General features: G+C 37.6%; 1 protein-coding gene across 3 annotated transcripts in view; it reads left to right on the plus strand.

The window, feature by feature from the left end:
* fbxo28 (F-box protein 28) overlaps nucleotides 1-12,848 on the plus strand; it is a 57,306-nt gene extending 44,458 nt beyond the window's left edge. For all 3 annotated transcript variants that reach the window (XM_062057765.1, XM_062057766.1, XM_062057764.1), the window contains 3 exons: nucleotides 982-1,120; nucleotides 1,600-1,795; nucleotides 10,841-12,848. In XM_062057765.1, coding sequence (XP_061913749.1) covers nucleotides 982-1,120; nucleotides 1,600-1,795; nucleotides 10,841-11,355 — 850 coding nt within the window. In that variant the 3' untranslated portion in view covers nucleotides 11,356-12,848. The remainder of the gene's footprint in view (nucleotides 1-981; nucleotides 1,121-1,599; nucleotides 1,796-10,840) is intronic.
* Nucleotides 12,849-18,551: the final 5,703 nt, after the last annotated feature.

The following is an 18,551-nucleotide window of genomic DNA, read 5'->3' on the forward strand; positions in this document are numbered from 1 at the left end:
TACCGGTTCTCAAAAAGGGATTCGAGTCCGAGGACTCGGTTCTTTTCTTATCGAACAACCGGGAAAACCGGTTTCGAGCATCATCCCTACCTATGTGTAAGACTAGATCTCATATATAAACACACAGTTTTTTTTACATGGACAGAAAGTGCAATTACGTCAGGTGCTATCTTGCAAAATTCTTACATTTGTTTGTTTATCTCCTATGTCCATAAGGTGCTATCTTGCACAATTTTCACTTTTATTTTTATTTAACTGTTATTTTTTTATTACTGCCATATTACTTTGTTTATAATGTGTTTTCATACGCAAATTAAATTTCTACTTGAGGTACAAGTACAGTGTTCTTATCTATAATAATGTTTCTTTTTCAAAGGACATCATGTTAATGTGTTTGTTTTTTAAAAATAAACTAGATTAAAAAAATAGGTACATTTTGAAGATTTCGAGCACATTTAAAAATACAGTGATAATAATAACCGTTATAAATTTGGTCACAATAACCGTGATAAAAATTTCCATACCGTGACATCCCTACAACCTACCATTGCTCTCTGTTCGAAAAATTTCACTTGATCAAACCCTTTCTAACATTCCACACTACAATGCAGTACATATAGGATTCATGCTAATATTCTGTTCAATATTGATATCAGCCAATACTAACAGATCCAAAATCGGCATTGTATCGGAAGTGAAAATGTTGTATCATTACACTACTATACAAAGTTATATTTCTATTAGCCTTCTTGTTGCTTTAAAGGACTGATTGCTAATATTGGCAGTGCATTAATGATAACTTTGTATGTACCAAATAATCTTAGGTACTTATGCACCTAAAATTTTTGCCTTCTTCCATCCATCCATTTTCTACCGCTTGACCTGTTCTGTAAATTAAATTTTTCAAAATATGGAAAATCGGAAGTGAAGCACAAATGTGCGGCTGTTGAAATCAAATCAAGTGTTTCCATTTTTTTCCAGACGCGAGTCAGAACGTAGAAATCATTCTCTGGCTCGTCATGCTGACATTCTGGCTGCTGTGGAGACACGCCTTTCTCTTCTAAACATGACCTTTATGAAATATGTTGACTCCAACCTCTGCTGCTTCATCCCTGGAAAGGTGAGCAACCCTATTGGGCCAGTGAAATATTTCAATTTACCCGCAATGTTATTTATTTGTGTTTTGGTAAAGATCTGTTTTTATGGTTTTTTTCTGCCTGTATTAATAACAATAAGAATTGATAGCGAAAAAAACAGCATACCATGTTCAGAAGAATGTTCAGAGACATTGCTAAGCGACCAATAAATTATATAGTAGTGTGTATAATGTTTTGCTTGATTTGAATGTTTATTTCATTTATGTACAATTATCATGTAGTTTATCTTTCTGTTAATACAATGCATTAAAAATAAGCACATAATTGCAAATGGTAACTTATCATGTTTATTTGATTGTTATACTGGGATAAATCTGATGAAAAATGCCAATAATTTGACATGCCCTATATATTGTCTAGTATGGAAACTGTTCACATTTAACTTATTACTGATTTCCAGTTTATTGTGTCATAAAGGTCATGCATTGTTTCTATTTTTCAGGTAATCGATGAGATCTACCGTGTGCTGCGGTATGTGAACTCCACCAGATCTCCACAGCGAGCTCATGAGGTTCTCCAGGAGTTGAGGGACATCTCGTCCATGGCGATGGAGTATTTTGACGAAAAGATCGTTCCCATCCTGAAGAAAAAGCTACCAGTAGCCGACTTGTGCAGCCGCCTAATCGGTTCTACTCCTGGTATTTACCTTCCCCTTATTTTTACTTTTTGCCAGAAAATTATTTTCAAGCTGTCTCTACATTTTAGATGGCAAAGAAAGTGATCGATCTGCAGTTGTAATACTGCTTTTGTTTCCTTTGCTTTATTACTTGTTTTGTGTATGTTTTGTGTCCCATGTTTGAATTCAGCCATCATGCTAGAAATTCAGCATTAGCCACTTGCTAGGTTAAGAAAACAAACAAAAGACAATGTAGTGGGATTTATTTGTTCTGCTAATGGTATAAGGAATCCATTGTTCCACCATTTAGTAGTTAGGAATGGTTGAAGGTAAATCAGTTTAACTGCTGGTAGGAGAATCCATTTTTTTGTTTTTGTACAATGTGCTCCCAGCAGCTAGTGTTAATGCTTTCACGTCAGTTGGACACCGGTCGTAAAACCTGTTTAAGTAGCTACTTTTAATAGCTGAGAACAGGGTTTCTTCCAGATTGCCCATATAATTGTGGCTCTGGGTCCTTGGTCAATATGATGCAATCATACAATTTGTATGGTTTATGATGATGCATACATTTTCTTTAAAAAGCCAAAAAAATGTATACCTATATTTAAAAACACATCTGTGTTATTAGTAATTAGTATTATCATGTATATTTTCTAATATTATATCGTTTTACTCTATTTTTCACTTGTTACTGCTAATTGTATAATGTGACACTGGGGGGTACCCATATCCCAAGCGGGTCTCCATGGTGATCAGTGTTGTTAGAACAAGGTCGGTAAGTGAAGTCAGCAAGTTAGATCCGTAATTTCGGGACAAAGATTGTTTTTAAGGGCTTCTGGGTCAGTCGGGCTGGGATACATGCCGCGGCTGGAGGAGCCGCCGGAGCCCTGGTGCGAGCGATGCCTCTGTATTATCGCCGACACTGGCCCACCACACACTTTCTGTCCTTGAAGGAGCACCTCTGTCCTCTTAATATTTACACATTGCACATTTTGTAGATGGCTGTCCGCGAGTATATCTCAGATATATTAAAGTACATCCACATCGCAGACATGCTGCTAATAACCGCGTGCGTCTTGCTTACATCATCACAACATTCGATGATCGAATTTTCGGTGCATCACTAGTGAATAGTGCGTATATAATAGCCAATATATTAGGGATCGACTGATTGTTTTCAAGTAGACAGCACGGTGATACAGGGGTTAGTGTGTGTGCCTCACAATACGAAAGTCATTGGTTCGATCCTGGGCTTGGGATCTTTCTGTGTGGAGTTCTCCCCGTGACTGCGTGGGTTCCCTCCAGGTACTCCAGCTTCCTCACACCTCCAAAGAAATGCACCTGGGGATAGGTCGATTGGCAACACTAAATTGGACCTAGTGTGTGAATTTGAGTGTGAATGTTGTCTGCCTATCTGTGATGGCCCTGCTATGAGGTGGCGACTTGTCCAGGGTTTACCCCGCCTTCCACCCGAATGCAGCTGAGATAGCCTCCAGCACCCCCCACGACCTCGAAAGGGACAAGCGTTAGAAAATGCATTGATAGATGGCTGGATGATTATCTGCTGTGCCCATATTTGGCATTTTGACGTATATCTTTTTATCAGTGTCGTTTTTGTTTTTTTACAGCAGATCTTCATCAGTAGATACAATATACACACATAAAACACCAGTATTTCGTATAAAAAATAAAAAATAGTGAAGTAGATAGTAATAACCACTGCTGCGGTATCCTAAGTTGCGCTGTGGCGCTCACATGGCCACAATCAATTACATGTAGGGGAAACCATGGACAGCTAAAACGAATTCTGTTTGTTTTCTCTCAATTAATTACATTTCTGTTAGGATCCACATATGTGTTACATTCTGATTGATGTACTTTCCCATCCTGATTGTCATTCTGGTGGAAACCCACTGGTCGCTTTAGAGAGTTGGGTGCACAGTCGGCAAGAAAAGCAATAGTAGTATAGGATAAGATAGACTATTTATTCCACAATAAGGAAATAATGTGGTTGCAGTGCTGACACAAAAAGTAAGTTAAAAATCACATGAAAACAAGAAGGAAACATCAAAGAAAACAAAGAACATAAAAGACATTGAAAGAGTACAGAGCTGATGTAACCAGCTGCCACTCCAGCCATTACTACATCCACATCCATCCATCTTTTTCCGCTTATCCGAGGTTGGGTCGCAGGGGCAGCAGCCTAAGCAGGGAAGCCCAGACTTCCCTCTCCCCAGCCACTTCGTCCAGCTCCTCCTGGGGGATCCCAAGGCATTCCCAGGCCAGCCGGGAGAGATAGTCTTCCCAACGTGTCCTGGGTCTTTCCTGCGCCCAAAACACCTCCCTAGGGAGGCGTTCGGGTGGCATCCTGACCAGATGCCCGAACCACCTCATCTGGCTCCTCTCGATGTGGAGGAGCAGCGGCTTTACTTTGAGCTCCTTCTGGATGACAGAGCTTCTCACCCTATCTCTAAGAGAGAGCCCCGCCACCCGGCGGAGGAAACTCATTTCGGCTGCTTGTACCCGTGATCTTGTCCTTTTGGTCATAACCCAAAGCTCATGACCATAGGTGAAGATGGGAACGTAGATGTACCGGTAAATTGAGAGCTTTGTCTTCCGGCTCAGCTCCTTCTTCACCCCAACGGGATCGATACAGCGTCCCCATTACTGAAGACGCAGCACCGATCCGCCTGTCGATCTCACGATCCACTCTTCCCTCACTCGTGAACAAGACTCCAAGGTACTTGAACTCCTCCACTTGGCACAGGGTCTCCTCCCCAAACCGGAGATGGCACTCCACCCTTTTCCGGGCGAGAACCATGGACTCTGACTTGGAGGTGCTGATTCCCATCCCAGTCGCTTCACACTCGGCTGCGAACCGATCCAGTGAGAGCTGAAGATCTTGGCCAGATGAAGCCATCTGGATCACATCATCTGCAAAAAGCAGAGACCTAATCCTGCAGGCACCAAACCAGATACCCTCAACGCCCTGACTGCGCCTAGAAATTCTGTCCATAAAAGTTATTCCCGTTGGGAATCGGTGACAAAGGGCAGCTTTGGCGGAGTCCAACCCTCACTGAAAACGTGTCCAACTTACTGCCGGCAATGCGGACCAAGCTCTGACACTGATCATACAGGGAGCGGACCGCCACAATCAGACAGTACACTATTCTATTTTTGTTTGTGAAACTCTCTAATCTGTTATTAAACCGTTTTTCAATGATTTTAGAAAATTGTGGAAGTAAATAAACTGGTCTATAATTTGTAAATTGGTGTTTGTCTCCAGTCTTATAAATTGGGGTAACTTTACCTATTTTCATTTTGTTTGGGAATTTACCTGTTTGAAATGATAAGTTACTAATATACATTAATGGTCCTGAGATCTCTTCAATAACCTTTTTTATCGTTTCCGTATCAATTCCATTACAATCAGTTGAAGTCTCAGATTTGCATTTTTTCCCGATTATTACTATTTCCTCCTGTGTCACATTACTGAGGAACATGGAGTTGGGATTTCGCTCTTTGGTATCTCGGCTTTTGCTAGTTTAATTTATTTAATAGATTTATTCCAAAAAGTCAGACGAAAACCAAATCAATTAGGGATGCATTGATTAAATTGGTCGCCGATCAGTGTCAGACGATTGCTGTGAAAAGTATGTGATCGGCCAATGCCGATTAATAACTTTCATTGCCAATAACAAAAACCTATCCTTTCTGGCTTATACTGTATTTATTTTTGGTCCCTCGGTTGACAGAGGCCGCTCACAGCTAAGCTAACTGTGTATGTCAGTGTGGAGCTGCTCACCTAAGTTTTTTTTAATCCTCCATTGCAGCAAATAAACTGCAAGTCTCATTATCCCTTAAAGACCAGGCTAAACATGTTGCATACCAGGTAGGACCAAGCCTGGAGCAGACGTGCTAAGCTGGCTTGTAATGCTCAGTTACACAGTGCACTTGAACGCCTCATCACATGGACCGAGCCTGGACAGCGCATGGAGCATAGGGCTTGATTGATCTGACCCCGACACAAAGAAAGGAGACAAAGGCTGTGTGTGTTCTATGAACAAATAAACCACACACTTATATCCATCCATTCATTTTCCATTGCTTGCCCCTTTCGGGGTGGCGGGGGGTGCTGGAGCCTATCTCAGCTGCAGTCGTAATTATAATGAAATTATAAAAAGAACCACATCTATTCTTTAAATGATTGTGTCACCAACGCATGCTAGTCTTTGTTGGGGCGCTTGACTCCCCAAAATGATAAGGGGTGGAAACGTAAGTTTATTACTAGCAGTATTTGGCCGTACAATAACCGAGATGGTATACGAAAACCAGGGCAAACGTTTGGCAAAGCTTTTTGCCATAAACCGAATCATAGGGAAAGTGGTGCGTAAGGAAATTGAGGTACTACTGTGTACTTGAGTTTGTGCTGCCTGGTTATTGCTGAGGACATTTCTCTCTGCATCGGCAGACGGGTGGCGTTTGGGACTCCGCTTACTCTGGTGGTGACTAGGCTCACAGTGACGATGGATGGAGGTGACTTAATCTGGTCTTGTGGGGGATCCACCTGCCATGGCTCTGTGGCTGGGCTTGCCATTCAGTGTGCCCTTTTCTTTGTCTGATTCGGCTCGCTGTTTGTTCCTGCTTGTGGAGCTCGGACCACTGTCAGGTTCAAACACTGATGACTTCTATTAAACAAGACAAGAATCAAACAGACAGAATTCAATTTGGCTCAGTGAGGAGAAACGTGTACATCTGTACCCTTGTACAGTGTCATTACGCTCTGCCGAAAGATTGTACGCCTCCTCTTTTATCTGGACTTTCCCTGATTACATGGCAACAGCTGTTTCTAAAGGTACGGGGGTCGTAAACAGCCATCGCCTTTGATTACAAAACAGTTCAAAGAAAATGGTCAGTTCAAAGAAAAGGTCGTAAAAGAGTTAAAAAAAAGAGGTGACTGGAACTTGGGCAGATCCTGCTTTCTCCGCTTTGTAGTTCTCGGGTCAAAACAAAATCTTTCTGTTGATTACGATACATCAAAGAAACAGAACACCTTCATGTTGCTTCCCATCCTACACAGTGGAGTTTTACAAGTCTTCTTCTTGGTAGGATCAAAGACAGCTTTTGTCTTCTCGCCGGGAACTCATGGCAACACAAAGTTTTGTGATAACTTACAAACCCCGTTTCCATATGAGTTGGGAAATTGTGTTAGATGTAAATATAAACGGAATACAATGATTCGCAAATCCTTTTCAACCCATATTCAATTTAATGCACTACAAAGACAACATATTTGATGTTCAAACTCATGAACTTTTTTTTTTTTTGCAAATAATAATTAACTTAGAATTTCATGGCTGCATTATGTGCCAAAGTAGTTGGGAAAGGGCATGTTCACCACTGTGTTACATGGCCTTTCCTTTTAACAACACTCAGTAAACGTTTGGGAACTGTGGAGACACATTTTTTAAGCTTCTCATGTGGAATTCTTTCCCATTCTTGCTTGATGTACAGCTTAAGTTGTTCAACAGTCCGGGGTCTCCGTTGTGGTATTTTAGGCTTCATAATGCGCCACACATTTTCAATAGGAGACAGGTTTGGACTACAGGCAGGCCAGTCTAGTACCCGCACTCTTTTACTATGAAGCCACGTTGATGTAACACGTGGCTTGGCATTGTCTTGCTGAAATAAGCAGGGGTGTCCATGGTAACATTGCTTGGATGGCAACATATGTTGCTCCAAAACCTGTATGTACCTTTCAGCATTAATGGCGCCTTCACAGATGTGTAAGTTACCCATGTCTTGGCACTAATATGGGTTATACTTGTATAGCGCTTTTCTACCTTCAAGGTACTCAAAGCGCTTTGACAGTATTTCCACATTCACCCATTCACACACACAACACCCCCATACCATCACAGATGCTGACTTTTCAACTTTGCGCCTATAACAATCCGGGTGGTTCTTTTCCTCTTTGGTCCGGAGGACACGACGTCCACAGTTTCCAAAAACAATTTGAAATGTGGACTCGTCAGACCACATAACACTTTTCCACTTTGTATCAGTCCATCTTAGATGAGCTCAGGCCCAGTGAAGCCGACTGCGTTTCTGGGTGTTGTTGATCAACAGTTTTCGCCTTGCATAGGAGAGTTTTAACTTACACTTACAGATGTAGCGACCAACTGTATTTACTGACAATGGGTTTCTGAAGTGTTCCTGAGCCCATGTGGTGATATCCTTTACACACTGATGTCGCTTGTGGATGCAGTACAGCCTGAGGGATCGAAGGTCACGGGCTTAGCTGCTTACGTGCAGTGATTTCTCCAGATTCTCTGAACCCTTTGATGATATTACGGACCGTAGATGGTGAAATCCCTAAATTTCTTGCAATAGCTGGTTGAGAAAGGTTTTTCTCACGCATTTGTTGACAAAGTGGTGACCCTCGCCCCATCCTTGTTTGTGAATGACTGAGCATTTCATGGAATATACTTTTATACCCAATCATGGCACCTACCTGTTCCCAATTTGCCTGTTCACCTGTGGGATGTTCCAAATAAGTGTTTGATGAGCATTACTCAACTTTCCCAGTATTTATTGCCACCTTTCCCAACTTCTTTGTCACGTGTTGCTGGCATCAAATTCTAAAGTTAATGATTATTTGCACAAAAATTTTTTTTTATCAGTTTGAAAATCAAATATGTTGTCTTTGTAGCATATTCAACTGAATGTGGGTTGAAAATGATTTGCAAATCATTGTATTCCGTTTATATTTACATCTAACACAATTTCCCAACTCATATGGAAACGGGGATTGAATAATATAATGCAAAAATGTCAATTCCTGCACTTTATCCTGCATCCTCTTTAAAAGTCCAACATTTTCCCCCGTCAGATTTGGACAACCATCTGTTGTCACACCTGCCAGCTTGTCCTATTTCAGTCCTAACATGTACAAACACACATTTACCTTTTGTGGACAAGTCATTACCTGTGGTTGTCCCTTTTAATTGACAAATATGTTGTCTTTGTAGCATATTCAACTGAATATGGGTTGAAAATGATTTGCAAATCATTATATTCCGTTTATATTTTAATTTTCCTGAGGGAACTCTCCTGAAGGAATCAATAAAGTACTATCTATCTATCTATCTATCTATCTATCTATCTATCTATCTATCTATCTATCTATCTATCTATATTTACATCCAACACAATTTCCCAACTCATATGGAAACGGGGTTTGTAGATACAATTATTCTGACACCACACTACAGTATCGCGTCAAAAAAATTAGTTATAATCATCATCGCGTTAACTTTGACTAGTTAGAATCAAGACCAGCTAGTCTCAGGCTGGTCAGAGTTTAAAAAAAACAAACATTGGAAATCTTGTACAAACAAGCAATTCAAGTTATGGATAAAAAACCTAAGCACTATTATCACTGTGCCATTCTAAAAAAGATACAGTATTTTAAACTGGGGCAGTCTTCATACATTTGCAGACTTAAAACTGACCTATAAAGTACTGCATGAATTGGCTCCAGATCCTCTGGCAGAGTTCATCAGCCAAAGAAACAGCCGTGAGCGTGTCACTCGAGGCTCTGTCAGAGGTGACTGTTATATTCCTCTGTGCAGGAGCACTTTCAGTAAGACGGTCTGGTCAGTAAGGAGCGCAAATGTGTGGAACTCAGTACCTGAGGAGGTTAAACTCGTCACAACTTACAAGGCCTTCACAAAAAAAAAAAGAAAATGTGGCTTATCAACGCCTACAGCTGCCAGCACTAAAAGATGAGCCTGTTTTGATGCTATGATAAATGTTATGTTGTGATGTTATATTTTATTTTTTATTATATCGTATTGCGCTTTTTTTTTTCTTTTTTTTTTCTTTTTCTTTGAAATTGTGATTTTACTGCCTTTTTTACATCATGGCCAGGGGACTACAGATGAAAACTAGCCTTCTGGCTAATTCTGGCTTTTTTAACCATGTGTAGTCGTGTGTTTTATGAAATTGCATTATCCCCTTTGAAATAAACTAATCTTAAGACACCTGTCGGGATTCCTAAAGGGGACTTATGATGAATTTTGTCTTTTCAGACTTATAAATGTTGTTACACTGTTAGATACTCATGTAAACAAAGCCAAATCATAAAATCCAAAGGTTTATGCATTTTGGCTTGAGCTTGCATGCAATTTTGGATGCCTTGGTTTGCAGTGTTTGGTGGACGCTTTTACTTAGACATTAAGTCAACTTCTCCACTATAGGGGGAAGAAGGCTATGAGAAAACACAAAAAAAGTTAGGATAAAGTCAAATGTTCTTATAATGGTGGCATACGCATAGCAACACTGGTGTGGGACATGCCGTGACATAAATGCTACTAAAAGCAGATTTCTTTATGCACACTCTCCATCGATCGGCGAGTTTGCAGGTGAACCCAATGTTGTGACTGGGGGAATCTATATCTCGTTTATGAAGGTTATTTTGGACCGTGTCTGGAACAAAAATAGCGGCGCAGACTTCAAATATATATTTAAACAGTGTGCGTTTTAAAAACAACATATTCACCATCAATTAGTAGCTTATTAACATGCAAATTAGTAACATATTGCCTCTAATTAGTCATTATAAGTACTTATTAATGCCTTATTCTGCATGGCCTTATTATACAACCAGTAAGCCATTAACTAAGAGTCTTCCCATAATAACCTCAGAATTATTGCTTATTAGTAACCCTAACCCTTGTATGTTCCCCTAGTGTCCAATAACTCTAAAATAAGTCTTTCTTACTTAGAATATTTTCCCCATACTAAAGTATTACCGATGATACTTTTGGTGGGCGAAGGTTTCATTTGTAATCTGGCAACGCCTGCAGAATTGAACATCTTGCAGACAGACTCAAAAATTGGGTTATAAAAGTGAATGTGAAGCAGAATTTATGCATTAAAAACGACCTGGATCACAAGGAAGTGTTTAAATGAAGATTAAATCATCACAAGTCCTCTTTAATGTCATTGTTGATCTTTTTGTACAATGGAAATAAACATGGTTGTGTTTGTTGTCTCTTTCCAGTGGCAGGTCCGTCGAGTTCTCTGACCACCATGTCTTTGCTGGCCAAGAACGTGCCGTCACGCTCTGAGATGACTAAGGTGCAGCAGCAAGTGAAGGTAAACGGGGCGTCTGTGACGGTTTTGCGGCGAGAGATGCAAGAAATCCGCGTCAAGCAGCTGGAGCAACAGAAGCAGCTGCAGGACCAAGAGCAGAAGCTGCTAGAGCAGACACAGGTCATCGGTGAACAGAACGCCCGCCTCGCCGAACTAGAGCACAAACTGCGTGAACTAATGGACAGTAATGCCGCCGCTATGGGAGGGTCCACTAGCAGAACAGCTGTTCCCTCTACATCCAGCAGTGCTGCGATGTCCTCTTCTGCATCCAGCCTGTCTGTAATGGGCCTGGTGGCAATTAGTAGGGCAGAAGCCTCCTCGCCAGCCAGAGAACCGGCTCGCGAGGGGGAGACATCACTGAAGCGCATCAGAAAGAGCCCAGACCTTGTACGAAAGTCAAAACGTTTGCGCCGCAAGAAATAAGAGACTTTTGTGTCATTTATTTAATTATTCCGTTTGTTTTTGATTGGTTAGAGCGGTCAGTCCTCATCCAACTTTAAAGGCCTACTGAAATGAAATGTTCTTATTTAAACGGGGATAGCAGGTCCATTCTATGTGTCATACTTGATAATTTTGCGATATTGCCATATTTTTGCTGAAAGGATTTAGTAGAGAACATCGACGATAAAGTTTGCAACTTTTGGTCGCTGATAAAAAAGCCTTGCCTGTACTGGAAGTAGCGTGACGTCACAGGTTGTGGAGCTCCTCACATCTGCACATTGTTTACAATCATGTTGACCAGCAGCGAGAGCGATTCGGACCGAGAAAGCGACGATTACCCCATTAATTTGAGCGAGGATGAAAGATTTGTGGATGAGGAAAGTGAGAGTGAAGGATTAGAGGGCAGTGGAAGCGATTCAGATAGGGAAGATGCTGTGAGAGGCGGGTGGGACCTGATATTCAGCTGGGAATGACTAAAACAGTAAATAAACACGAGACATATATATATTCTATTAGCCACAACACAACCAGGCTTATATTTAATATGCCACAAATTAATCCGCATAACAAACACCTCCCCCCTCCCGTCCATATAACCCACCAATACAACTCAAACACCTGCACAACACACTCAATCCCACAGCCCGAAGTACCGTTCACCTCCGTAAAGTTCATACAGCACATATATTTCCCCAAAGTTACGTACGTGACATGCACATAGCGACACGCATGTACGGGCAAGCGATCAAATGTTTGGAAGCCAAAGCTGTACTCACGGTAGCGCGTCTGCTATCCAACTCAAAGTCCTCCTGGTTGTGTTGCTGCAGGCAGCCGCTAATACACCGATCCCACCTACAGCTTTCTTCTTTGCTGTCTTCATTGTTCATTAAACAAATTGCAAAAGATTCACCAACACAGATGTCCAGAATACTGTGGAATTTTGTGATGAAAACAGACGACTTAATAGTTGGCCACAATGGTGTCCCAATATGTCCGCACAATCCGTGACGTCACGCGCAAACGTCATCATACCGAGACGTTTTCAGCAGAATATTTCGTGGGAAATTTTAAATTGCACTTTACTAATCTAACCCGGCCGTATTGGCGTGTGTTGCAATGTTAAGATTTCATCATTAATATATAAACTATCAGACTGCGTGGTCGGTAGTAGTGGGTTTCAGTAGGCCTTTAATTTTGTTGTTGTTGTAGTTTTTATGAATTAGCTTCCTCTATTACCGTACTTCCTCATCACAGCTTCAATGACGTGCAATACAAAGAAGTGTGTCACCATTAAACTTGAAGTTTGCAAGAGCTTTATTTGAAAGAAGAGAACAGTTCTATTTGATATCGCAAAAACAAAATTACTGAATATTCAAACAATATCTAGTGTTGACAAGAAAAAGGCAGCATGAGGCAAAGGCCCTTCGAGATGGAAATGTTCTAGTATAGTGCTTTATATTTATATATATGTATGTATGTATGTATGTATGTATGTATATATATATATATATATATATATATATATATATATATATATATATATATATATATATATATATATATATATATATATATATATATATATATATATACCCGTCATGGTTAATGCATGTGCATATTTACATATGTATATTTTTATATATATATATATATATATATATATATATATATATATATATATATATATATACAGACACACACAGTATGTGTGTATTTATATACGGTGTGTATGTATATATGTACATATATGAATGTGTATGTGTATATATATACCCGTCATGGTTAATGCATGTGCATATTTACATATGTATATTTTTATATATATATATATATATATATATATATATATATATATATATACAGACACACACACACACAGTATGTGTGTATTTATATACGGTGTGTATGTATATATGTACATATATGAATATGTATGTATGTATGTACGTATATAATATATGAATGTGTATATATGTTTGTATACATGTATGTATGTGTATATATATGTGTATATGTGTGTGTCTATATATATTATACATATATACACAGTGTGTGTGTGTGTGTGTATATACACAGAATGTGTATATGTGTGTGTGTGTGTATATATATGTATAGATATATACACATACATACATATACACACACATACAGTACATATATGTGTATATATATGTATATTAGGGCTGTGAATCTTTAAACACCATCCGATTCAATTCTTAGGGGTAACTATTTGATTCATGATTCAGAAGTGATTCTCGATTTAAAATCAATACTTTTCAAATAACATTGGGGGCAAGTCCGCGACCCCTTTATTTCAGTCACCGGTTCAACACACATGAGCTAACTTGGCTAACATTAGCAACTCGTGACGCACACACCTCACAGTGGCCTAGGATGGTCAAACATTTTGTTTTCTGACATTCCCACAGCAAATGAATGAGTTCCTTCAGCTGCCTGACACTTCATACATAACTTGCTATCTACTGTGCCAATTTTAAACAACTGAGATGGTGTAAAATACAATCTATTCAAGATGTTAAATTGACTGCATCTATGCAATGCATCTAATTGGCATTTTCCAGATATCATTGCATGATATATATTTTTCTAAAATGTTTAAATCTGTCATCCATTTCCAAACACATGCATCGTTTGCATTTCTAGTATGATGTGCATGTGTTATTCCGTAAAAACCTTTTAACTATTTATTTTGTATTTATCCTCTAGTTTGTGGCTTGTATAAGTCATACATTCAAAGGATATGTATTTTCACAGCATGTTTAAATAGATACAATTTCAACAAATGATTTCTGGGTATATTTTATTGGTCAACTCGTTCAGAATGTTTATTCAGAGGGATTAAATGCAGTTCCTCTTTAATGATTTTGATTGGCGGTACATTGGGATGATTAACAGGCGGCAACTTTTAATTGACTACAGGCGTGCACAAACAAAGTCAAAACACTGGATGCTACTACAGGAAAAAAATCAAACACATTCTCAAATGAAAGAGTCTAGATCAGGCCTGGGCAATTATTTTGACACGGGGGAGGCCAAATGTAGAGAAAAAAATGTGTCTGGGGGCCGGTATATCTATTTTTAGGAACACTACTACAAAACCTCACCAGACCGCCTGAAAAAAACAGAATGGAATTTTAATTTGTTTTTACTGAATGAGACACCCAGTACATAAAAATAAAGAATGTGGGGTTTGCAATATTAACTATGAACGATAAAACACTGAATATTGACACCATATGAACGTCACACCCCCGCTCCATCGACATATTTTACAATCAAGCCAAACACAACAAAAATGCATCAAACAGCGAAATATGAACGTGAAGGGTAAAAAAAAAAACCACCTACAATCTGATACCGATATACCTCTAAGCTTTAGAACTTTGTTGTAAAAATATTTTTCTGCGTCTGTCCCTGACACCCGCATTTCAGGCTGGGCGCTCTGGAAACACTCTGTGGAAACGCTCCCCACCCACACTGCTTGGTGCCTCGTCTGACCTGCTGTGACATAGATTACCATAGTAACTACAATATCATGCAAAAGCGCAGATTCCAACCATTGAAATACTTTGTATAGTTCAAGACTTATGGTAATTTGACAACATCACTGCACATCATAATCATCTTAAAGATCTAAAAAAAGTTATTTGGGAATGTCCGTTGGGCCAGATTGAAAAGCTGAACGGGCCGCATGTGGCCCCGGCCCTTAATTTGCACAGATCTGGTCTAGATAGTACCAGTTAATGTAAACCTTTTAACTATTCAACATTATCATTGCCATATGCTAAGTGTATTTATACAGACAATTGTAATCTTTTGACTTTATATCATAACCATATGGGGTCGGACATGGAAATTAACTGTTTTTTAAGTGGCATTAAAAAGCAATACATTTGATTTGTTGATACTTGTAGAAACCCTGTTACAGTTTACAGTAGGAATGCACCAAAAAAAAAAAAAAAAATTCACATTAGAATCGCCATTCTTATTCATTCCAATTCTAAATCTATTCATAATCTTCAAAAATTGATTTAAACCCAAAAAAAATGTTTTTTTTAATGAGGATCAATTTTCAAAAAGACATTTTGCGGCCGTCTCCGTGCAACCCGAAGGAGCTTTTCTTACCTGTAACCTCTTTTGGAAAAAAAGGTTCATTATAATTATTGTACTATGGTTGTACGGTATACCTGTATTAGTATAGTACCGCAATACTAATGAATCATATTTGGTACTATACCGCCTCTGAAAATAACCGAAAAGTTCCCCAGTAGCATATCTAGTCGATACTATTATGATTACGTCAATATTTTTTGGCAACACATCTTCGTTTGTTTAAAAAAAATGTATATTATGTCTATAAACTCAGGAAATATGTCCCTGGACACATGAGGACTTTGAATATGACCAATGTATGATCCTGTAACGACTTGGTATCGGATTGATACCCAAATTTGTGGTATCCAAAACTAATGTAAAGCATCCAAACAACAGAAGAATAAGTGATTATTACATTTTAATAGAAGTGTAGATAGAACATGTTAAAAGAGAAAGTAAGCAGATATTAACAGTAAAGGAACAAGTTGATTAATAATTCATTTTCTACCTCTTGTCCTTAACAATTTTGACAAAATAATAGAATGATAAATGACACAATATGTTACTGCATACGTCCGCAGACTAAATTAGGAGCCTTTGTTTGTTTACTTACTACTAAAAGACAAGTTGTCTTGTATGTTCACTATTTTATTCAAGGACTAAATTGCAATAAGAAACATATGTTTAATGTACCCTAAGATTTTTTTGTTAAAATTAAGCCAATAATGCAATTTTTTGTGGTCCATTTTATTTAGAAAAGTACCGAAAAGTATCGAAATTATTTTGGTACTGGTACCAAAATACTGGTATCGGGACACACTATATTGTACCAAATAATACATTGCGAGATTAGGTTTGAATCAAGAATCAATTCTGAATTGAGTTGTCACCCCCGAATCGTTAGGTGCACAAAGATTCACACCCCTAGTATATAGCAATTATATATATAGTATGTATATACAGAATGTGTATATAAAGTATAATGTACATACATACATACATTTATGCATACATACACGTATAAATGTACAGTGGTACCTTAGTTTTCCTATGCCCCGCTTTTCGAATGATTTATTGTTTGACAAAAAAAATTCCACAAAATCTGTTATTTTGCAGCCAAACATTGCGTGTAACAACAGAGTCCGTTTTCCCGCGGATCATTTCGCAGAGATGATTGCTCAAACAAACAAATCCACATGTCGATGACTCAGTCTACTTCTTTTTTTTTTATTGAGTATGACCGCCAAATAATCCACCGTGAGATTAAAAAAATTGCCAGGACTTTGATAAAGAAGGCGAAAAACACTATTGAATTCAAGAAAGAACTCCTAGAAAATACGAAGGTAGTGTCCGCGTGGCTCTCACTCCTGCTCACCTTCACCAACAAGAGTCTTCAATAAAGGTAACGGTGATATTAAATGTTCATTTATACATTTCATTCATCATTTTTATCCATCTCACATTGATTCCTGCATGTTAACTACAATCATTCTCTATAAAAAGGTGTTGATATTTTTGGGTGTCTAGAACAATAATTTGAATTTAAATAATTACTTCAGTTTTCCAACGATTTGTGTTTCGTTCAGGATTACTTAGAAAAACCAAGGTACTACTGTATTACATGTTTTATACAGTATATGTGTGTGTATACATACATAATATATACTGTGTATATACAGTTGTGATCAGGAGTTTGCATACGCTTAATAATTCTGGGTGCTCAATTTAGGAGCGTTTTGATCCGATATAGATGTCAAATATCAGTCCGATATAGATATCAAATATCGGTCCCATATCATCCAATAAAACCGATACAAGCAGTCTCGCAGCGTGTTTACTTGTGCGAAGCAGGACAGCTAGTTCAAATCTAAATGTCCTCCGATAAGCACACAAGGTTGGTCTTTTCTTCTGTTTTAGTCCTTTACAAAACGTAAACGTGGTAGGTTATAGGAGCGAGCAGCTGCACAAAAGCTAAGCACACAATAACACACAAGCTAGACATATGTGTTAATTGAACAATGTTGCAGTCTAAAACGGCACATGTGTCAATATAAACAAGTATCAACTAGTTATAGTTGCATATTATTTACACATACAAAGTCACCAAGGCAGAAGCATATGTGGAAGTATCCAGTAATAAATGTGTCCGCATCATTCAACTTACTGCGCCTACTTATAACTTACTATATATATCTATATATATATATATATATATATATATATATATATATATATATATATATATATATATATATATATATATATATATATATATACACGTATACGTATATATATATATACGTATATATATACGTATATATATATGTATATATAAATACATATATATATACGTATATATATGTATACGTATATATGTATACGTATATATATGTATACGTGTATATATACGTATGTATATATATACGTATATATACGTATACGTATATATACGTATATATACATATATGTATATATATATATAAACGTATACATATACATACGTGTGTATATATATATATATATATACGTATACATATATATACGTATATATATACATATATATATATACGTATACATATATATACGTATATATATACATATATATATGTATATATATATATATATATACGTATATATATATATATATATATACATATATATATATGTATATATATATATATATATATACGTATATATATATATATATATATATATATATATATATATACGTATATATATATATATATACATATATATATGTATATATATATATATATACGTATATATATATGTATATATATGCATACATATATACATATATATATACGTACGTATATACATATACGTATATATATGTGTATATGTGTATGTCTGTTTATTTGTGGTAAGTGAATGCCGCAAAGTAGGAATTATTAATTATAAATAGAATATTTTCACAGTCAAAAACATATTAACGTTAACCTTCTGAATACCCCTCCAAAAATGAAATAACATCCATAAACTCTTTTATCTGTTTTTATCCAATATAATAATGCTAACTGAGGCTGAGCCAATCATTGGCT

The sequence above is a fragment of the Entelurus aequoreus genome, linkage group LG09 (assembly GCF_033978785.1).
Source record: "Entelurus aequoreus isolate RoL-2023_Sb linkage group LG09, RoL_Eaeq_v1.1, whole genome shotgun sequence".
NCBI classification, from domain to species: Eukaryota; Metazoa; Chordata; class Actinopteri; order Syngnathiformes; family Syngnathidae; genus Entelurus; species Entelurus aequoreus.